This window comes from Neomonachus schauinslandi, chromosome 14, assembly GCF_002201575.2.
Source record: "Neomonachus schauinslandi chromosome 14, ASM220157v2, whole genome shotgun sequence".
Classification (NCBI taxonomy): domain Eukaryota; kingdom Metazoa; phylum Chordata; class Mammalia; order Carnivora; family Phocidae; genus Neomonachus; species Neomonachus schauinslandi.
The window spans coordinates 24012584-24035141 of record NC_058416.1 but is presented as its reverse complement, the minus strand read 5'-3'; the positions used below and the strand labels follow the sequence as shown (position 1 = coordinate 24035141).

Sequence of the window (22558 nt, the reverse complement as noted above, 5' to 3'; positions counted from 1 at the left end):
CACCGACATGGGTTCTAGGCCATCCTCGCCGGTTCCAGCTCTTGCTTGTGCGCGCCAAAGTGTCCTCCGTCTCCCACACTTTACATCCATCTTCCCTTCCCGATTGCCTGCCCTGCAGACTTCAAGCTCCAGCATTAGATGCAAAGACAACAGCCTTACAGAGACTGTTTACTCAGCTCCCACTACTGCATAAGCTCAAATCCCTATTAAGTCCCTTAAAATATACATATACATATATATACACACATATATATACATATATATATGTAATCTTTATATTAGTGGTGCTGCTTTTCTGATTGTACTGTGATACACACTGTAACCAGACTCTTAGGAGTCTGAATGCCAATCAAATAAATTTCATATAAGACATCACAGAATACTAGGGTTGGGTGGCTGGGTCCTGGGAAGAACAAAACAATACCAGAAAATTACCCAGTCTTGTCTCTGGCTCAAGAAGGTAAAGCAAAGGAAAGAGCAGAGAGGGTAGCAGAAAGGGTTAACAATAGGGAAATGTCTAATCTACATCTGAATTATCTAAAGCTGCAGGGCCTGGACTAGAATAAGGCAGGGGAGATACAAAGGCTACAGAATTTAAGGAGGCATGCACTCAGTCACAGCCCTGTAAAGCTGGCTACGTAAGGAACCACAGGTCTAAACTTTTTGGCACTTTATGAAGAACTGGGAAGTGAGGCGGGATCGCATCAAGACTGGCCCTTATGTAGGACTTGAAGCAGGAACTCGGACCCCTAGTAGAGACGGGCCAAGGGCGGAAACCAAGCACAAAAGTCATCAACGGGCAGGGGAGACAAGTTGTCAGCAAACCAGGCTGGCAGCTTTACTTCTGAAGACTGCTTTGGCTGAGGAGAATGAGGGCAACAAGCAAAATGGACAGTGACCCCTGGGGAAAGACGTCTATTAGTGTCTGAGGAATATTATGCAACACCTAAGGCCTCAGAAGAACCCAGTCTCTTGAATGCATGAGTGCTGTGACAAGGTGACCAAATCCACACAGCCTTGGCACTCCCTAAACCACGCTAGAGGCAGCAGCGTAAGCGATTTGTTCTGTTTAGGGTAATCCACTTTGTTTTCAAGGTCACTGGAAACTTCTGTTACTATAATATTACACATTATTGAATATAGGATTACAGCTTACAGTTTGGTGGCTTAAAGAACAAGGTTTTTACAACCTGGGGTTTTTTTCTAGGCTTACTGGTATTAGCTGTCTGACACTGGACAAGTTATTTAATTTCTTTGAGTCTTGTTTTCCCATATGCAAAAATGGGCAAAAATTATTGTCTTCCTAAAAAGATTGGAGAATTAAATAAATTATATCAGTAGGAGGAACTAACCAAATAGAGTTCCTTTCCTCGTTTATTCACATTACACTTTCCAATGCTGTCTCTCTGAAAAAATGGAAATGTTCAGAAACACCGCCAGGTCTCATCCAGAAGCCATTGAAAGATTATTCATGAAGATGGCTTGTATAGGCTGTTTTGTGGTGGCTTTTACATCCCCTCTCCACCCCAGATCCCCTACCTGTAATATCCACACTTCTTATCACAGTCAAGCTCCCGGGATTTGCACCAGTTGGAGCAGATGCAACAACTTACTATTCTTTCTCTTCCTTTCCTGCTTACTTCCGCTATAAGCTCAAAGTACTGAATAGGCCTGCTTCTCTGGTTTGGTGGTAGGTTTTTCCAGTTCCTATTGAATCCTACATAAGCCCCTCGGTCTACGGTCCAGCCTCTGAGTAGAGCAGTGTTCTCTCATAAAGCCAGTCTTTAAATATCACCTTGAATCCTACAGTCTGCAGAAGCCTCCAGTCTACTGCTTTCTAGCTCCAGGTTTTTTAAGGTCCTTGGACCTAGAGAAGAGGGAGCAGGTCTGTATGTTGAATGAAGTTCGCTCTTTGCAAAATGGAGCATCACAAAACCATTTCCTAGTATTCTGTGCCCACCATCCATTTCCCCATAATTATCCCTTATCTCTCTTCTCACTCTTAAAATATTCCATTACAAACAAGGTAACACATCATTACCTTCTCTGTTAACATGTAATGATATCACACATAGGGAAACTGTTTCCTCACTTAGATGATAAGTTCCCTGAAGGCAGGAATCCATGTCTCCTGAAGGATAAGCCTTCCAGGGTCATTGTATTCACCACTGTATCTCTCACACTGCAGAGTACCCAGCAGGTACTCAGTCAGTACCTCTGTAATTGCCCAAGGCAGATGAAGGAGTTTCTGGCCTGCAGAAACTAGTTTGTGGGAACAAAGGAATCCAGGTGCCTAGGCCAACAATTCATGTTGCCTGTGTCTGGGGCTGTGTGCACAGCCTGTGAACATTCTGCAGGAGGCAGCATTCCCGTCCTCCTCCCGCCAGCCCTGTCCTTAGGGGCAGCTATCCTTCAACCTATTGCCAGGCCTGCACGGACAGTTCTCTGGAGCAGCTAAAACTGTTAATAACCTCAACAGGCTCAGGAAAAGCTCAAGAAACACAGCCCGACCCCATCCACAAAGGATGTTCTAAGAGGTGGAGGACTAGCCTGAGACTGCGCAGTTGCATGTGGACCCAGATCAGAGCCATCTCAGGGCCCAGATCTCCTGCCCACCCACCACTGTCCAGCCCACCTGTCATCTATTCAAGACTCCAGAGGCCTTCAAGACCCCAAATGATGATTCTCTAAATAAGAATTTATATATTAAACCTGACCCCTTCTGGATTTTCTTAGGAAGATGTGGACCAGCTTTTATAATTTTCTTTCAAATCTCATCACAAGGAATCAAGTCCTCACCCTCCACTGACCCCTGTCCCTCCACCCACCCCCCCACATACACCCAAGGAAAGTCCTGACCTCAATCTCAGGAGAAATTTCTAAGGTCCTGCACATAACCCTTCACTGATCATGATCAACGCAGTGATATGAGCCTTTACCTCCCACTGCATCATACCAAATTGCTGACTCTACTTGTAAAACTCAGGGCCCACATCTGACCAGCACCAACCCCATACCACCCCTCACTGTGCGGGGCACACCTTGGCAACCAGACTGCTGTGTCCCGGAGGCGGGTTCCACCCAGGCTGAAAATCTCGGTGATCTGGGGAAGAATTAATATCATGGGTCATCATGGCCAACAGGGCTAAAGCAGGCTCAGGGCAGGGTGAAGCACCCCCCAGCACTGACCACGGGTGTGCCAGCCCCTCCTGCCTCCTCCTCTGGTGCCGAGTCGGAGGCGGAGTCATCCTTGCTCTCTTCCTCCTTGTCCTCCTCAGGGTCCAGTGGCTCTTGTTTCACAGGTGGCAGGCCTGGGTCTACTGCCTGGGAGAGGTGGGAAACAGGCAGCAGTCAGAAGGGCAGGGTAGGCCTGAGGAAAGAGTCTCTTATCAACCAACCTGTCAGTGTGCTGACAAATCCCACTTCCATCACACTTCAGCCCAGAAAATCCATCTCTCAACCTATAAACCTTTCCCATTCCTCAGAGAATTCCATTTTTCTGTTAGCTGGACAGCAAAGCAGGCAAAGTTAGTTGCCTGGGGAAGGTGGGGCACGTGCCAGACAGGTGGGGTAATTTTATGGTGAGGCTGCAATCAGCACATCTATTGCTCTGCTCAAAGAACCACCATCATTCTGCTCACAGACTACCCATCACTGACCCCCACCTTGCTGGGGCAGCCAGACAGCAATACAGGAGAAGTCAGGATGGCTGTGCCCGGTGTCCAGTCTTCCTGGGCATCCGCCTTCTCTTGCTTCACCTGGGGTAAGGCCACAACCCAACTCAGGCCAGGGCACTGGGCCTCCTGTGTGAAGGAGGATTGCGGCAGACTTGGTCCCAGCTTCCTGGCACAAGGCTGGGTAGGGCTGGGAAGGGCAGGATAAGATGGGACCCTCACCTGCAACAGGGCTTCTGTGGAAGCTGCAGCAGGGCCAGGCACCTGCACAGGACTGCTTGCACCTTCCCGTAAGAACACCAGGTCGGTGCCAGGTGGGGGTAGCACAAAGCCACTGCCTGTTTCCTGTTTCATTGGAGTCTGGGCACGGCCTGATCGGGCTGTGGGTGTGGTCAAGGAGGTCTTCAGTATCTGCCCCAGACGGGGCCGTCGAGTAGAGCCAGGTCTCTTTCGGCGAGAGTAAGGTGGGGGCGGCCCTGCCCCATCCTCAGATCCTGCCCAGACACTAGGCAGCAGACGCTTCTGAAGAAAGACAGGGTGTTATGGCCATCTGGTGCAGTGACCAACTCCACCACCCTGTCCTGATCAATGCGCCTGCTAATCCCCATTAGTTCCAGCACAGAACCTACTTACATAGGAGGCCCTCATCGTTGAGCCTGCTGGTCTCCAGTTAGCAATGCCAGTGCCACCCAGATTCTTCATTTGCCCCAGCACAATGCTGGCTAATCTTTGGCTGAACCTACTGCCCTGCCCACTCCTCTGAAGATGCACAATCCATCTGGCCTACCCCACCCACCTACCAGGCCTACCCACCACTCCCAGGCACTGGGGGCCCTGGATCAACTTGTCCCACCTGCCTGACCCTTCCTGCCCCACCCACCATGGCAAACTGCAGGCATTGGCGCCAACGACACTTCTGACGCTTCTGGTTGCTGCCCCCAAATTTGGGCTTGTCACAGCAGAAGTCGCAGTGGCCACAGTCCATCCGGCGTAGGCAGGCTGCACAGGCCCCACACTTGCGGTTCTGCCGACGATTTGTGTAAGGCTGCTGGGGGACAGGCAAAAAGAGTGTTGCTATTACTGGCACTATTCCAATGCTGCTCCTGTTGCTCCTTCACTAGCCTCATCAGAAGGAACTAGCTGTGCACTGGGCTTGGTCACACCTCAGCATCTGCTAGTCCAACACCAGGCACTATCATTGTATCAGACAGTGCCTGATACCATCAGGCACTCCCAACACCTTATCCGTCACGTCATCTGCTAGACCAGTGGCTACCAAAGTCTTTGACCCCCACCTTCAGCAGAATTTTGCTGACCCTCTATAGTTGCCTCCATTGTGCCTGCTGTATCTGCTCAACCTATGTGAACTCTCCTCACTACGCTGACATTTCCTCTATTAGCCCCACCAGCGCACTGATTCATCTGACGTTAGGTACTGTTGCTGCACTTGTCCATCCCATATTAGTCCCTCCCCCATTGTCTGCTCACCCCCTACTAGTACCCATTACTCTGTCTTGCTGTTCCCCTATTAGGCCCACTGCAGCAGCTGCTTCTTTGGGCTTAACCAAGTGCCCTGGGAGGGTCTAGGTTTGTCCATGTAGGGTAGGGCCACTCACTAGCTCGTCCTCGTCTACACAGTAATAGATGAACTCGGCAGGTGGCGAGGGGGCCAGGGCTCTGGGGTGCTGCAGAGGCAAATGGGGTGGGGTCAGGGCAGGTACTGGGTAAGGTTAGGGTTGTGCCTTCCCCCTGCCCACCAGGGCCTCACCAGCTCTGGGGACTCTGGAGGCTGTGATGGGGGAACTGGAGGCAGTGGCTGGGCTCGCGGGGGGGGCGCCGCCGAGCAGCCATCTTGGAGTCACAGCCTCCTCTGCGGCGGCTACGTTTACCCTGGGAGAAAGCCAGAAGAGCAGTTTAGGCTTGGTGGCACCAAGCAGACACAGGACCTACCCCCCAAGCCTCCAAGAGGCATGCAGAAAGCATGCATGGGACAGGCAGGCAGAGTGTGGGGTGCGGCACTCACAGCAGGGGGAGCCACAGCTAGGGGAGGGCGTCGTTGACATCGCTGATGGTGGCGACGGAGACGGTGGGCAAGGTGCTGGCAGACAGGGGCAGGTAGGTGGGACCAGGGAGTTGAGCATGGGGCGAGGGAGAAAAGAAGACATGAGGTGGGCAAGGCTGGGAGGAAGCAGCAGCAGCAGTAGCAACTTTAACAGCAGAATGAGTTCTGCCCCAGCCCTGGCCCCAACAGCGCTGGCCCCTCCAGCATGACTTACCCGTAAGCAGCGCCGCTGGACACACCTCCACTGGCGCCTGAGACCGGGGCGGGGAGGGCGAAGGCAGACTCGACAACGGCCACAGTCCTCTCGGGTCTGACAGCCCCGGCACACTCCACACCCTCGGCTCTGTTGGGGGGATTGGAGGGGGCAGAGGCATGATGCATGGGGCCAGTGCTATGAGAGCCAGGGGCCAGGGTGAGCCATGGGCCTACCCCACCTGCCCAACTCACCCTTTCCACAATCCGGAGGCACCGTCTCTGCTCACACTTGCAGAACAGCCCCGAGGCCACATCATGGGGCAACTGCAGAAGGCAGGTGGAGCAGGCCCCGCAGTCCTCGGTTACCCGGCAGGCCGCGCACTCCCCGCAGCCCACACGCTGCCAGGAATGGGTGGGGCGAGGTCACAGGCCCAAACTGAGTTGCTCCAGATGCGCTGCCCCTTACATGTCTGTTATTAGCCCCCACTGCCATGTCTAGTAGTCCACCACTTGCCTCATCACTGTATCTGACAACTACTGATTAGCTGCCATCAGAGGCTATCCCCAATGTCTACCAGTGCCCCGTTAACCTCATTGCTGAATCTACTGACACCCCATTAACCCATTACTGTCTGTTGACCAAAGCTAGCTCCCTACAAAATGACTCTGACACCCTGTGGATCCATCACCATTCCTTCAGATCCTCCATAAGCCCCCATCACATCCTGCTCCCACCGCACACTTGTGAGGAGGAGGCAGGTCGTGCTTACCTTAAACATCCTTTGCTCCCGGTTGAAAGCAATTCTCTGTGCTGGAGAGGGAAAAAGAGAAATGGACAAGAAGCATCAGATATCTAACCTCACCCACTGCTGCTGCCCTGATGTCCACCATTCAACCTCTAGCCCGACAGTGGTGTCCTAACCTGACATCAGACCTGCTCCACTCCTGTCTCCCAGGGCCCTGGGGGCCACTCACCTCGGCAGTCCTTGCATAATGTCTTGAGCCGCTGTCTTCGGGTACCATCTCCTGAGAAGCTGATTCCACAGTTCTCACAGCACCTGGGATGGTAAACATGGGTGTGGGGCTCTGACTGCACCCCAACCACAACCCTCACCCTCTTGGCTCACTTTAGGCCAACACTCACCCAGGAGCAGGGAGTGAAGCTGGGGCTGTGTCGGCATCAGCCTTGGTCTCATCTCTTGGGGCCTCCTTCCTGACCTCACCCTTCTGGGGTCCAACCTGACGTTTCCGAGTCTTGGCTGGCCGTGAAGGCTTCTTCCGCTTCCTGCTAGGGACACCTAAGGACTGGGGCTGCAGATGAGAGGGAAAGAAGGAAGAGATCAGTGGGTGGGTGTTAGGTGGCTCAGTTACCCCTGCCTGGGTACCCAACACTGTGTAGTACCTTGGGGGCTGGATAACACAGAATGCCTTGTTTGAAGTCGAAGAGGGTGAGGTCGCACGCAGGGCCCAGGTATCGGGTCAGCTCAACTTTGCTTCGGATCCTGTCTCCTGTGGGGCTAGGGATGGGCCAGGATGGGTTGGTACCTGGGTGGAGCCATGGCCACTCCACCCACACAACCCTCCCACTGGACTGGTGAACAGGCTTGCAGGGCTGGCAGGGGATACAGGAGGCAGCTTGGGATTGGCATGTAAGCCCTGACCAGGTCTTACCCCAACTAAGCCTGCATAGCAGAAATACAAAATGTATACAAATAGCAATGTATATGCAAATATAAACAACTAACATAAACATAAATACTATATATTTATGACATATGCTACTACTTGCAGTCTACGTAAATAAAAATAAATATGGGTAGAAATACCAGTATCTTAAGTAATATATAAATACATTAGTGTTATGTATTAAACATGTAAAAACGCAAAAAAAAAACCTCTTTAAAAATACACACACATACAAGCACATAAATATAAATACAAATATATGCATAAACATATTCAACTACATACAAAACAAAGTAGGAATAACTGATATTGAAAGAGAATACTCCACGGGTCTCTAGCATTTCTGCATGTCTTGCAAGAGAGGCACTGATAATCCTTTGTTATGAACTATCTTTTCAAGGATGTTTGTACAGCAAACAGCCTTGGAAGATAAGAGATAAGTTCTCCTTCCAGAGCAGAGGGAAGGCATCCTACTATCCTAACATTATAAAAGACTGGATTCCTTAAGCTCAAGGCTCCTTTCCTACAATCCAATGCATGGGCAGATGCTAGTTAGCCCTCTGCAGGTCACCATATGGGAACTGGTGTTTGGGGAACCGACATGAAAATAATGACATTCTGGATACTGCTGTTACTGTGAGTAATAAACTATCTTTCATTTCTGACCCAGGAGTCTCGTATATCCTACCAGCATCCACAAAATTGTGACATACTTGTTATCTTGCCCTAATTAGGATAAAACCTCTAATCTTGTACGGTTCTTGATAACAGCACTTAAAAGTATAAATTTTGACAGGTTCATACAAGTTGTGATTATGTGGATAAACATACAATTAAGTACAAACACTATCATTTATGATTTTACTATATTTCTCCAGGAAAAGAGCAACTTAGATACAAAGAAAAGTTCAGGAAAAATGCAGTAAATTCAATAACTGTATCACTAATATATCCTAAAACACCTTAGATCCTTAAACGTAAATAGTATATAAACACGTATATTCATATATTAATAGCTGATTCTCATTCGTGGTATATTGTATAAAGTCACGTTAAACACTGAATTGGTGAACATAGAACCTCTTCTCCTAGGGAAACTACAGGTTAGCTTCCTGCGAGCCTCAGGTGACATTTCTGTCAACTGATCAATGTGTAACCTTGTTTTATGTATGGCCTTTCAATAATTTAAAGCCAGGAGCTTTGGAGTATTGTTATATAGGTACTTTTGACAAGGTCCTTGTAAAATAAGCCAGTCTCATCAGGTTTGAAAACCTATTCTTCTATGTGACACTTTTCCCACGTAACACTTAACAGGTATTTTTAAAATTCCTCTGCAAACTCTTGGTCTGCAGAACTACCTTGTATGCAAATTTAACATTTTTCACGATGTATCACCTTTTGAAACATGTGAGCCAGTCAGCACTAGCTGAAATAGGTTTAACATTTTTCTAACCAGGGGTAACACAACCGCCAATGTCCCTGGCTTTCAGCTTCTCACTCTGTCCACTACACTTTGTTTTACTGATTATTATCTTATGGATCTTTAAGTTTAGCCCTTTTCCCACCTTTTCCTTAGCTTCGTTACATACTACAGATGTTACTTTAGCATTTTCCAGAAATTGGAAGTTGGACAAATTGGAAAATTTCCTTTTCTTTTTCTAGATGTACCACATTTTTGATTCATTAACATTGCACTCACACCTAACAGTACAACAACTCACACCTGAAATTTATTTAATGTGTATTTTCTCCTTGTAGCACATCACATTTTTCTCCTTACAGCCCATCACAGACTTCTTGCACTTAGAACAACAGACAGCACTTCAGCACTATGCTGCGGGCCATTCTAAACACCAAAATCACCAATAAGAAGTACAAAAATGTGAAAAACATGGCACTAAGTAGACCACGAAAAGGACACTTGATTACAGTAAAAGAACTGAATAAGAAAGCCTCATTCAACCTCAGCTGGGAATGCGTGTATCAGGCAGGCAACTTAAATTTTTTCCTGTTCTGTGCATATCTATGAAAGACCGTGACAATACAGGGAGTATCGACTTTAATACAAATTTTAGCAAGCAGACAAATTTGCAAATATGGAATCTACAAATAATAAGAATCGAATATATATGCATAATTTTAACCCACCCACAAAATTAAACACACCCCCTGATTTCACCCTGCTTAACCAGGCTCAGCCCTACCCATGACTCTGTCCACAACCCACCCAGTACCTCTGGTAATAGGTGTCTGAGCGTCCACAGGTGGCACCTGACTTTCGAAAGACCTCACGGCGCTTCCAGCCAGGGCCCAAGGCTGGGCAGTCCAGCCAGTCCTCAGCCATGGGAGCCAAGGGAAGGAGCAGCGGCCTGCAACATGGAGGGGGCAATGAGGAAAACTGAGGCTCTAGGAGAGGACACGTTGTGCCCTAGCCCCACAAACTGCTAGTATTTATTAGTGCTTGTCCAAGACCTGGTATTTACCATAGGCAACTGACCAATATAAGAGAAATTCCCCTCATTCTTCCCTGTCCTGGGCCCAGAAGCTTGTCATTCCTCCCCCTTCCTGACCTAGCAGCCCCATCTTCAACTTAAGAGTCCCAATCCTCAACCCAAAGATCCTCATTCCTTACTCAATGTCCTGATTCCCAATTCTTCCTGTCCTTGGCCTGAGAGCCCATCACTTCTCCCCTCTGCCAACCTAGGAACCTCTCATTCCTCCCAGGAGACACTCTGTCTTTAACCTACTGGTCCCCACTCCTCCCCTTTGTCACCCTGAAACCTCCATACTCCCCATCCTCAGCCTGAGAGGTCCTAGTCCTCCCAACATCTGCCCCATTCTGCTCATCCTCAGACCAAGGTCCCAGTACTCTACCTCAGTGTTCTGACCTCCCATTCACTCTCTTCATTGACCCAGGAGTCCCCAATTTCTCTTTCAGTCTTTTAGCCCTCCCATTCCTTCCCTTTCTGATGTCCTCTCATCACGCTACCTCAGGGCTATTGCCTCAATTTCCTCTGTGTCCTCTGCCAGAGAGCCCCCAGCTTCTCTATCTCTTTACCCTAAATAGCCCCTCACTCCTTCTGTTCCTCAGCCTGAAAGCCTCCTCCTCCCTTATTTTCCCTCTCTGTCAGTGTTCTGAGCCACAAGACCTCACCAATCTCAGTCCCTCAACCTTATTCCTCTCGTCTTCAGGTATAAAGTTTCTTCATTCCTTCCCTTCAGTGTCCCTTATTCTCCATTCCTCTCATCACCCTGAGATACCCTGACTTCTCCCCTCAGCATGCTGAACCCACCCCTCAATCCTCCCCGTTTTTGTCCCAAGATCAAGCCATCCCTAACTCAGCATTCGGAACCCCTATTTCTTCTCGTTCTCCATGAGTCCCAGTCGCTCCTTTTCAGCATCCCAATGCCCCCATTTCTTCTCGTCATCAACCTGAGAACCCCTCGTTTCTCCCTCTCAGCGTTCTGAACCCCCATTTCTCTCCTTAACCTGAGAGGCACCGAGGTCTCCCCTCGGTGGGATGGGATTCGGATCCTTCCCCATCCCTCTCCGTCCTCGTCCAGACTCCCGACACGTCCACCTGTCAGCGCTCTGAGCCCCATTCCTCCCCGTCCTCAAGCAAAACCTTCCCATTCCTCTCCTTCAATATTCCGACGCCGCCATTCCTCCCACTCATCGGCCTGAGGGCCCTTCATTCCTCTCCGTCAGCGTTCTGAGCCTCAATTCTTTCCCAACCTACGCCTGAGCGCTCTCCATTTCCACCCCCACAACTGTCTCACCAGCTCGGCACCGGGCCGGTAGCTTCCGCCGCTCTAGGTCCGCGGACCCATGCCGAGGGTCCCGCCTGTGACTCCCGCCTTGCCCTGCTCTTCTTCCTCCTCCGCAGACGCTTCCTCTGAAGCGGTAGCTGTCGCTGCCGCGGCCGTTCGTTGCTCCCGGAACCGGAAACCCGCTGCCCACTTCTAGGGCCCCGCCCCCGGCAGGACGCCTGCGCGCTAATGCCCCTCCAGCGCTTGCCCTTAGTGGGGAGGACCCCCGCACCTGCGTGTTGAGTCCCAGAGCGGCGCGCGCCTCTGGCCCGGGCCCTACTGCGCATGCGCCCTGACGTCCAACTACGGCTCGCACCCCTATCGGAGACCTGCAGCGCCGGAGCCCCTCATTTCGCCAACCGGCGCTCTCTCCCCACTCCGCCTGCCTGGCTTGCGCCAGCGCTCTCCCAACCTAAGGGGGCGTGGGGGGTTAGTGTTGGCCCTACGGTGCTCCCCCAGCTGTCTCCACCGGCAGTAACCAGGAGGGACGGGCGCCGAAGGCTGAGGTTGTGCCGGAGGCCTCCTCTCCCACCTCTCGCCTACGTAGCGCCTGTGCCGGCGGTCCCCCGACCATCTCCCCCAGGACTATTGTGTCCCGCTCTCTCCGCCCCGCCGAACAGTTGCCGGAGCGCGCGGGGACTAGTGCGTCCGCACGCTAACGCCGGCTCCTTCCGCGGGAACTGGAGAAGGGGGCGGTGCCGCGCTGCAGGTAAACAGAAGGGCCGTGCATCCGAGCCAGGCCGGCCCATCCTGGAAAGGCTGTGCTGTGGGGATCACTAGACCCGACGACAGGGCGGGATGGGGTTCCCAGACTTCTGTTACACACGTGTAACAAAGAGGGGTTTGTGGGAGAACGAGACCGTGTGTCCGTCATCGAATACATTTCTAGTCAGGAGGATGTCAATGCTGACACGGGTGGTAAGGCAGCCACAATACTGAACTAGTGCCGACTGTATACACACTGTTTCAGGATGAAATGTAGGTCATTGGGCTCTCCTTCAGCAAGGCATATCCCACCGCCCAAGAGGCTCCTGCAGAGTGCAGAGTGGGTGCCAATTGTACACTTAAAGCTGTATACTGCAACTAATTCTGAATACAGGTGTGTGCCACAGCTCATCTACCCAAGGGGTCTGGGAATGCAGTTGCAGCTGGATAAAGTGTGAAAAACATCAGTAGTGATCTTTCTTAATTCTTCAAAATTTTATTAACAAAACGGGGGGGGGGGGCAAGAGTGAGCAAACTCCACAGTCCCACCCAGGCACAGAGAATGGAGAGACAGAGGGACAGACAAGGACAGGAGAAAATTCTGAGACCCTCTGGTAATGGCAGCTGGGTAGTCAAATGGTGGATGGGCACAGGGAGAAACTCAGGGACCATTGGAGAAACAGATGAATGGCAGAACAGACAAATGGGGGATTCACGGCAGCTCCCCAGCCTGGAATGCAGGGTGTGAGGACTTCTGGGCCAGTGTGAGGCTCAGCGGTCAGCACTGGAGCGCAGGTCGGTAGTGAGTGGGTCATGTTGGATCGTTTGGTGCAGCATCAGGGCCAGTAATCCTGCCCGGTTAGTCATGGCTGTGCGTACATTGCGCTCCTGCTCAAACAGCTCATCCAGCTTGTACCACTGCCAGGGGAGCAAAAGAGCCATGAGAAGGAGCTCCAGAAGCCCCATCTGACCCCAGCCACATTCAGCATCAAAACCTACCACGCGCACACGCTCCAGGTCCACTTCGGCACGCCGCAACTTCTCCCAGCAGTAATGGCGGTTACACTGGCGTTTGGGCAGGCGGCAGAAGTCACCTGTGAGCTCAAAGACATCACGTACGAGAGGGCACCCACATACCTCATCTGCTGGCACCTGCAAGGAGATTGGGGGTCAGGGATAAATGGGGGTGCAGAGGCAGAAAAGAGGACAGGAATGGGGAATGGTCAGAGAAGTAAGGAAGGAATAGAGAGTTCAGGGTGTAGAGAGGAATGGACATAATGAGACAGAGAAAAGGAAAGGAATGAAGAGTGATAAAGCAGGCAAAGTGAGAGTTATGGAAGCAGTCAAGTAGGGAAAAGGGAAGGAAGGAGGGCAAAGGAGGAAGCAAGGGATGAATGTGGGGCAGTGAAGAAGAAGAAAGGACAGAATGGGGGGAGTTGAGGGCAAACCTTACTTTGGGGTCCCGTGAGTGCTCAGGGCACAGCACCTGGAGCCGCTTACAATAGGTCTTGCTCTGAGGATTGTAGACATCACAGAAGAGTCGTGTAGCTCTGGGGGTTTAGAGTAGAGAGAAGGTAGTGGAGGGAGAGAAGGAGGACCCATCTATTCTTGTCCATACCCATATCCTACCCCAACATGCCACTTCCGACCCCAGCCTTAACCTCCCTGCTCTAACTCCACGGAGCACCCACACTCACCCCTCAATGCGTGTGGGGTACATGGACCCAAAGGACGTCTGGCTCTCATACTGGAGGGATGAGCACAAATGGAGGGAACTGTGGATGTGTGCTGCATGCCCTCCCGAGACAACCCCCAGACAACACATCTGTTCCCCCAGGGACCCACTGATCTTCCCCCTCAGGATGACACCCTGACCTTGGCGTAGCAGCGCTCCATGTGGCGCAAGGCAACACGTGGGTTGATAGGGTGCCCGCAGGAGACGCAGAAGATCTGCAGGTCCGTGTCATCACTGTCCCCCTCATTGCTCTGTGTGGAGTGGAAGAAACGATAAAGCCAGGCAGGAGCAGGTACTGGGCCCCATGCCGCTGGGCCTGTGCTTGCTCACCTCCTCATCCTCACGGACAGCCTGCTGCTTGGCACGAAGAATAATGGCCTCAAGCTCATGGAATCGGCGCTCCATTTCCTGAAGGCGGGTGCGGGCGCTCTGCTGCTCACGGCGAATACGTTCCAGCAGCTTCTTCCCGTGCTCCTCAGCAATGCAGGGACTCTGCTGCCACTGCTGGATGCGCTGGGGAAGGATCTCATAGATGCGGCTGCAGGGAGGCAGTGGGTTGGGTGCAGGCAGGGAAGGTGGCAAACAACAAGATAAGTGGGGTGATCCAAGAATACTAGAATGGATGGCCGACCAAATGGCAAAAGGATAATTAAGTGACTGGTAGATAAATAAGCAGATGAGCACGTGAATGGTGGATGGATGAGGGATGGATAGATGGGTGCTTTGTGGACTGAACAGTGGGCAGGTGACTGATGGGAAGACATACAGAGGGCTCAGGCCATGCCCTACCCCGTATTCCCTGACTCCCTTGAACCCTCCAGGAATGACTCACTTGGCTGCCAGCTTCATGCCACAGTCATCTGAGCAATACTTGGAGCCAGGCTGGGCAGGGCGCACACAGCCAGGTCCCAGGCACTGCGGTAGTGATGCAGGGTCTTTGGAGTCGGCGCGCTCTGGGTGTTTCCATTTGTCCTTGTGCTTCTGTTTCTGCCGATGCCGCTTGTATCTCTCTTCTTTCTACGGGACGAAGCAGGTCAGGTCAGGTTAGGGTGGAGTTAAAGTCAGCCCTCGATCCCCGTCTCCCCCTGTACGCCACCCCCTTCTGGCTCTTGCCCCATCCAGCTCCTGACCTTTGCCTCTCCCTCCCCGCCCTGCCCTCGGCCTTCCCACACCCATTTCACCCTCTCCATCACCTTCTTCTCAGATTTCTTCTCCCGACGCTTTACATGCTTCACTTTCACTGCCCTCTTCCGCAGCGCAGGGTCCAGGAACGGAGATTCCTCTGTGTCACTCATCCAGGGCTGCAAGTGTGACATACACTGACCCACCTGCCCCACTCATGACTACCCCACCACTAATCAGTTCCCAAATCAGCCTTCCATACTCTGCCTTATCTTCCATGTCTCCTGATCATGGAAACTCAGCTTCTGTAACCTCTCCCCTTCCACCATGGGACACTCTGCCTGCTCACCAAGCCATGGTCATCAAAGGCCCCCGCACAGAAGTCCTGGTACAGGTCAGGGTCCAGTGGCAGGTCCTCATCCGAGAGTGGCTCAGGTGTGGCCATAGCCTCAGGTGGCTCCTTGACTGCTGATGATGCCACTGCCCCTTCGTCCTCACGGATGCGCCCCAGCTTCTGTGATGGCTGTGGCTGCTGCTGGGTGGGCAGTGGCCTGCGAGGCCGTGGCAGGGACTCTGAGGGCGTCACTGGCGAGAGCTGCGGGGCAGAATCTCAGGACTGGCCCTGACCGCCCTGCCCGCATGCCCCGCCCCGCCCTGGGGGGCTGGACTCACCGAGGAAGGGAAGTACTTGTACGATTCCTGTGCCGGCAGGAGGAAGGCCCAGGTCAGCCCCAGGTGGATGGAGGGTGGCCCTGCCCTAGCCCCTCCCACAAGAGCCTAGCCCCACCAACTAGCCCTGCTTTGCCTCCCCAGACACACCCACTACCCCCACTTCTCAGCACCAGGACATGCTCATCCCCGTCCCACCTGCCCTGACATGCCTGACCGCCTTGAAACATCTGGCTCTACCCTGCCCACCTGGGGTTGGAGGTGCCCCTGATAGCCCCGTACACCTGACCGTGCCCCATTCATCTGAACAGGCCAGGCTCCTTTCCACCTGTCTGTATGCAATCAGGCCCCACCTCACCTGGCCCACCCCTCCTGGCCTGAATGAGCCCTTCCTGGACATACTGACACCCCCACCTGGCCCTGCCCAGCTCTACCCATGCTCACCCGGGCCCGCAGCTGGCACTGACGCAGCCGGCACTTCTGCCGGATCTTGTTGGGGCCCCCAAACTTCTTCATGTCCCGACAGAAGTCGCAGTGGCCACAGTCCTCAGTGCGTCGGCAGGCCTCGCACTCGCCACACATGCGGGCTGACCGTTTGATCTGCTGCTGCTGCTGGTGATGCTGAAGACGGGGGCCCAGAACAGAAATCAGGAACACAAGTAGGGCCTGAAATGCGGTCCCCTTACCTATCCCAGCCATGGCAGCCACTCACCTGGCTGGGTGTGGCCACCAAGGGCTGTGGAGAGGATTTGTGGGGCGAAGCAGAGCCCCGAGCAAGCATCGCCCCAACCCCTGTCCCTGACCCCGCCCGACGCTGCAGGTCTGGATCTGGGGCAGGCCTCTTGCGCCCTCCACCCTCATCCCGGGGCTCACTGCCGTCTCGCTCATTGCTGTCCCGCTCCCGTGACTTCTTGTGCCGATAACGGATTTCCAGCTTAGGGTCTTTCTCTGTGGGGTCAAGGTGGGTTGACACTGAGGAATTTGGATGGTCCCAGAACTCTTTCTTCTTTTCTGTCCCACCCACCTTTTCTGTCCCGCACTCCAGGGCAAAGCTACCCCGTCTGGTGAGACCCTGTATTTGGGCTCACCATGGAGTCTCCGCTCAGCTCACCACAAAACAATAATCACCCACAGACATATATCACCACTCCCCATGACCCACCCTCCTTTTATGGCTTCTCCTCCCTCGTGGCAGGTGGATCTGCCTGCCCTGTCCAGGCCACCCCCTCACCTCGGCACTCCCGACAGTACCACTCCCGGATGGCCTTGGCCATCTTCTCAGTGATCCGGATGCAGTCCCCATGGAACCACTCATTGCAGTTGTCACACCCGCTGCAGAGGATGGGGTGAGTGGTGCAGATGTGAGGGGCTGGACCCATCAGCCTCACCCAACCTTGCAAGTGTCAGCCCCGCCCGCCTCTCCCCGGCTCACATCATGAAGCAGTTGATGTCTGGTTTACGGCAGATGCAGTAGATGGGCGCATTCTCCCCATTCTCCGACTTGCTGTCCTCCCCAGCATCTGGAGGCTCTGGGTCTGAACCATCACCCTCCTGTGGGATTCCCCCCACCATCATGGTTCCTTAGAGAACCCCCATCATAGTGCCTCATCCCTGTTACAGCTCCATCACGGCTCACCACAAACCCCAACATTCTGCCAATAGACTTTCCATCATAGCTACTCATTAAATCTTTCCATCACAATTCCCACATGCCCCCCCACTCACCCCTGATACCGCAGTACCACACTTATAAATCCCATCACTCTGTCTCAGACCTTCCATCACTTACCCCACTAACGCTCCAACACTCAATCCACACACTCTAAACAGTTAGTTACACTCTACCACTCATCTCATACTGCCCCCATCGTGACTCCTCACAGGCCCCCCTCACTTCTCAGACACCACGGGGTATATTCCGCAGACAGAACATATATTTCCATCACGGTTCCCCGCAGATCCCCCGTTATCAACCCCACAGACAACCCGCCCCCATCACCTTTCCCCACCGGTCCTTTGACAAAGACTCATCACGGCTCACTACATACTAACCAGTACCGCTCATCGCAAACCCCTTATCACTCTGCCCAAACAATCTCCCATCCGGACCCCCGCTAAACTACCGAAAGGGATCGCCACAAACTTCCATTACGGACCCCCATAATGGCTCATCACAAAACTCCCAGATGGTTCACACATCAGAAAATATTCAGAACATCAGACCCCCAACATTCTAGCCACAGACCCTTGTTAAGGTTCACCACAGGCTCCCACCATACTGCCCACAGACTCTCCTTACGGCTCACCACAGACCCTGAAGAGTCTGCCCACGGACCCCACCACTACCAACCCACCTGACCTCTACCGCCGACCCCCTCCCCGGACCCGTACTCACCATCTCTCCGCTCTCGGCGCACCCCTCCGCGACCCCCGCCAGCGACCCGCGAATCCGCACAGACCTCTCGGAGGCGTCCCGGCCGTTGTAAAGGCGCCCACAACTACTTCCGCTTTGGTCGCGCCTCCCGGGCACCGTACTCTTATTGCGCAGGCCTAATGCGTCGGCTCCGCAGCAAACAAGTAGATCCGCCGCCTAGAGCCTCTCATCTTGACTACTGAGACCGTACGGCGGCCGAGTCCATAAGTTTGCAAGAAACATGGCCGCACCTATACGGCTGCTTTCCCGAGGGCACTGCCACCTTGTCGGCTGAGTCCGTACGGTGACCACTTGTACGGACTCAACGTTACAGGAAATATGGCCGCGCCTGTGCGCGACTTCCACGCAGATGCCGTCATCTTGGAAACTGATTCCGTAAGATGGCCGAGTCCGTACGTTCACAGGCAATACATGGCAGCGTCCTAATCGCGGCTTCCAAGAGGGCGGCGCCATTTTGGCCATCGATTCCGTACGCCGGCGGCTTGCACTGCAAAGAAGTTCAAAGAAAAAGTGGCTGCGCCGGAAACGCTCCCTGTATCAAGTTACACTCAGTCTTCCATTCAGTTACTTTCCCCTTCCACATATATTAATGGGGCGCCAGCAGACTGTGTCCCTTAGCGCTGCGAAGGAAACCTTTCCCCCTGTTATGTCTCCGGTGTCAACGTCCACCACTCTTTCCCGCTCTCATTCCTCCTTCCAATTCCTAAGCCTGGTTCAGCCTCCGGGCTTATGCAGGAGCGCTCTCGCCCCTCAGAATCAGTCCCAAGCAGCCATGGTAGGCCATAAACGGTTGTGAACTGGTGAACTGACCGACTCTGGTGAGAAGTGGCCGAACCAAAGTAGATTCTGAAATCCGAGACAGGTGGCTTCACCAAGTCTTCCCCTGACCCCGCCACCGCCAGTGGATTTGCCGGGTCCCTGGTGACGTCCACTTTAGTTCTCTTGTTTTGTACATATTCAATTCTCTCCTATAAAGTTAATTGTAACATCTTTTAAATTAGATCATGTACAATAAAAAAAAATTGGGACACATCGGAGAGGTAGACGTCTCCTTAGGGTAATGATCTAGCTCGGGCAACCACAGAGGTCAAATGAGATAAAACAGGTCAATGCCTCCACCACCCCAAGTCCCACCCAATGGTCATAGTAAATGTCCACATGTCCACATTCAGAGTCAGAGCGACTTGATTCGGGTTGGGGAGAGAGTTCTGGGGAAAATGAAACTTTTTCCCCTTTGCTGACAATTCTGGATTTCTTGGCTCTGGATGTAATAGCAACTTATTTGCTACCGATGATTCTCCTGCCGGTGGTTTCAGAAGTCTGGTTTTTGTTTTTGTTTTGTTTTTTTCACCTTTCCTAAACATTTTTATTTATGGCCCCTCCACATCATCACAGACAGCTGAAGACACAGGAGCTGCAACATGGATTCAATGACCCTCTCTTCCCAAAACACGTTTTTAATCCACAAAGCAGTCCTTCAGATCCAGACTTGCCTCCTAATTTGATTGTAATATATTTTAATTAACATAATTTAATTCTTCAAATTTAGTTGTTCTTTTAATGTATTAAATTAACTTTAGTTAGTATAAATGAATATGTATGTGTCATAAAGGTACTGATACATTTATTTTAACATCAATTAATGAATTTCATATAATTCAATTTTAATTTAATTACAATTTGATGTATGAAAATAAGTTTAAGGGAATATAGTTCAAGTTTAACTTAAATTTAATTACTCAAATTTAATTTAACATCACTGACTTGATTTACTAAATTTAATTTGGTCTAAAATAATTTAATATTAATTCAATTTATTAAATTCAGCATTGTGTATCATTTAATTTAAATTTAATATTGTTTACTTAGTTGTATTACATTTCATTTAATATGATTTAATTCATTCAACTTTAATACATTTAAATTTTAATTCACATTTACCTGATTCATTACCTTTTAATGTTACATAACTAAGTTGAATTAATTAAATGTATATTCAATTACTGTAATCTTAAAATATAATTTATTAAATATGACTTATTCAATTAAGAAAAAACAGCAGGAAAACACAAATAACTCACCTCATGAATGCAAAAAGAGCCAACAATACAGATCTTACAGATATTAAAAAGAGAATATTATTCACACATTTATACCAACCTAATGCAATATATTTGACTACTCAGATAAAATGGACAAATTCACTGAAAAAGAAAACTTACCAAAGCTAACACATGAAGAAAGAGAAATTTTGAGTAGCCAAGCAGCTATAAAATTATTTGAATTTCTAATTAAAAACTTTCCCACAAAGAAAACTCCAAGCCCAAATAGCTTCACTAGTAAATTCCATCAAATATTTAAGGAGGAAAAAAAAAAATCAATCCTATACAAAGTGTTTCAGACAAGAGGAGGAAGGAACACTTTCCAATTCATTTTCATAATCATTTCCCTGCTACCAAACTAGACAAAGACATTACAAGAAAAGAAAATGACAGGCCAACATACCCCATGAGCATAAATGCTACAAATTTTGAGAAACAGTCTCCAAAAGACTGCTTTTCCTTATTTATTTATTTATTTATTTATTTATTTATTTATTTATTTATTTTTAAGTCACCTCTACTCCCAATGTGGGCCTTAAACTCACCACCTTGAGACCAAGAGTCACCTGCTCTCTTAACTGAGCCAGCCAGGTGCCCCCTGCTTTTACTTTTGTCATCACTATAGGATTTAAAGTTCCCCAAGACCATGCTTACTTCTGACACTAATTGTAAGTTTGGGGGTCCCCAACTAATTTGCTAGGACTCACAGAACTCACTGAAAGTTGTTGTACTCATAGTTATCTCAGGGAGAGGATTAAAATCTTTCATAAGACAGAGTCTGAAAGGGTTCCAAATACAGAGCTCTAGTTATCCTGTCCCTTAGGAATCATAGACAGAGGTAGTTGCTCTTAGGGACAATATGTGACAACAGGCATGGAGAATTGTCAACCAGGGCAGCTCACCTGAGCCTTGGTGTCCAGAGTCTTTATTGGAGTTCCATTACCTAGGCACTGTTGACTACCCATGTCTGATCACAGTTTCTATCCCTTCAAGAACATGATACCATGTGACTTTAAGTCCTCACCCCAAGTCACATTGTTAGACTATCCAGTGACTAAAGACTCAAGAAATATGTAAAACAGGGCGCCTGGGTGGCTCAGTTGGTTGGGCGACTGCCTTCGGCTCAGGTCATGGTCCTGGAGTCCCGGGATCGAGTCCCGCATCGGGCTCCCTGCTCGGCGGGGAGTCTGCTTCTCCCTCTCCCACTCCCCATTTGTGTTCCCTCTCTCGCTGTGTCTTTCTCTGTCAAATAAATAAATAAAATCTTTAAAAAAAAAAAAAAAAGAAAGAAATATGTAAAACAAAACCCACCAATAATCCTACCATCAAAGAGAAGCATTGTTAACTTGCTAACATATGTATATATGTACATATAGGTACATAAACATTAAAAAACAGATTTTGGGTAATATGGTATTTCCAGGCCTATGTTTTAATCTTTTGGTCTAACGTTTTTTTTTTTTTTTTTTTTTTTTTGGTGAAAAGATTTATATTTAGATTTAGCCAGCTGGACTCAGTTTAGATGATTCCAATTTTTTTGGCAACATCCAAAGCATCATAGTCAGGAGCCAGTCGAACGTATGCCTTCTTCTCTCCATCAGGCCTGATCAAGGTGTTGACCTTGGCCACGTCAATGTCATAGAGCTTCTTCACAGCCTGTTTGATCTGGTGCTTATTGGCCTTGACATCCACAATGAACACAAGCGTGTTGTTGTCTTCTATTTTCTTCATGGCTGACTCAGTAGTCAGGGGGAACTTGATGATGGCATAGTGATCAAGCTTGTTTCTCCTGGGGGCGCTCTTTCGAGGATATTTGGGCTGCCTCCGCAGACGCAGTGTCTTGGGTCGTCGGAATGTAGGTGACGTGCGGATCTTCTTTTTTTTTGTGACTGTGGACGCCTTTCAGCACCGCTTTCTTGGCCTTCAAAGCCTTTGCTTTGGCTTCGGCTTTGGGAGGGGCAGGGGCTTCTTTCTTAGTCTTCGGCGCCATCTTCGTAAAAGGGCTTGGTCTAACGTTTTTTGAGGAATACTTTTCCATATCCGTAAATATTTTTTAAAAAAATTTTTAAACTATTTTCAAAATGTTTTTTAAATACCTGAAAGTTAGGATTGTTATACCCACTTTATATTGAAAGCTGTTGAGACTCAAGGAGTCTAAGCCTCTAGCCAGGCCACACAGCCAGTAATAATAAATCTAATATTGTTAGTAACAATTTTCCTTCTTTGAGTGCTGCTCAGTGGGCTGAAATCAGGGCATAGACTGAGGGAACCCCAGCATGGGAGCAGCTAAATGAAAAGGCCGATGGGGCAGCCACAGAATGAAGCAGGTTCTGAAATCCAAGGATCACAGGGGACTTGTCAGGA

At 50.4% G+C, this 22558-nt stretch overlaps 2 protein-coding genes and 1 pseudogene across 5 annotated transcripts; all 3 read right to left on the bottom strand.

Moving 5' to 3' along the window:
* Positions 1–32: 32 nt before the first annotated feature.
* Positions 33–11629, bottom strand: MBD1 (methyl-CpG binding domain protein 1). The gene is given in 18 exon segments (XM_044921179.1): positions 33–1867; positions 3042–3103; positions 3190–3324; positions 3666–3758; positions 3897–4196; positions 4555–4722; positions 5291–5359; positions 5443–5505; positions 5508–5564; positions 5698–5772; positions 5951–6079; positions 6184–6330; positions 6702–6742; positions 6907–6989; positions 7076–7242; positions 7334–7448; positions 9852–9986; positions 11398–11629. Coding segments are annotated over 17 exon segments (1854 nt in total). The 5' UTR covers positions 9962–9986; positions 11398–11629; the 3' UTR covers positions 33–1827.
* Positions 11630–12614: 985 nt separating this feature from the next.
* Positions 12615–18317, bottom strand: CXXC1 (CXXC finger protein 1). 3 transcript variants are annotated; one of them, XM_021686355.2, is made up of 15 exons: positions 18054–18317; positions 17091–17209; positions 16890–16990; positions 16371–16606; positions 16103–16279; positions 15662–15688; positions 15339–15584; positions 15061–15168; positions 14700–14884; positions 14198–14405; positions 14008–14118; positions 13830–13879; positions 13586–13682; positions 13132–13284; positions 12615–13050 (listed from the first exon to the last, which is right to left on the bottom strand). In XM_021686355.2, exons 1-15 carry the CDS (start codon positions 18054–18056, stop codon positions 12904–12906), a joined length of 1968 nt encoding a protein of 655 aa, XP_021542030.1. In that variant the 5' UTR covers positions 18057–18317; the 3' UTR covers positions 12615–12903. The 3 variants fall into 3 exon arrangements, with proteins under 3 accessions (XP_021542030.1, XP_044777226.1, XP_044777227.1); XM_044921291.1 differs by lacking the exon at positions 12615–13050 and having other exon boundaries at positions 13186–13682; XM_044921292.1 differs by lacking the exons at positions 12615–13050; positions 15662–15688 and having other exon boundaries at positions 13186–13682.
* Positions 18318–21645: 3328 nt separating this feature from the next.
* Positions 21646–22190, bottom strand: LOC110577102 (annotated as a pseudogene). Its single transcript, XR_006541212.1, has one exon. The product of XR_006541212.1 is annotated as a 60S ribosomal protein L23a-like (transcript).
* Positions 22191–22558: the final 368 nt, after the last annotated feature.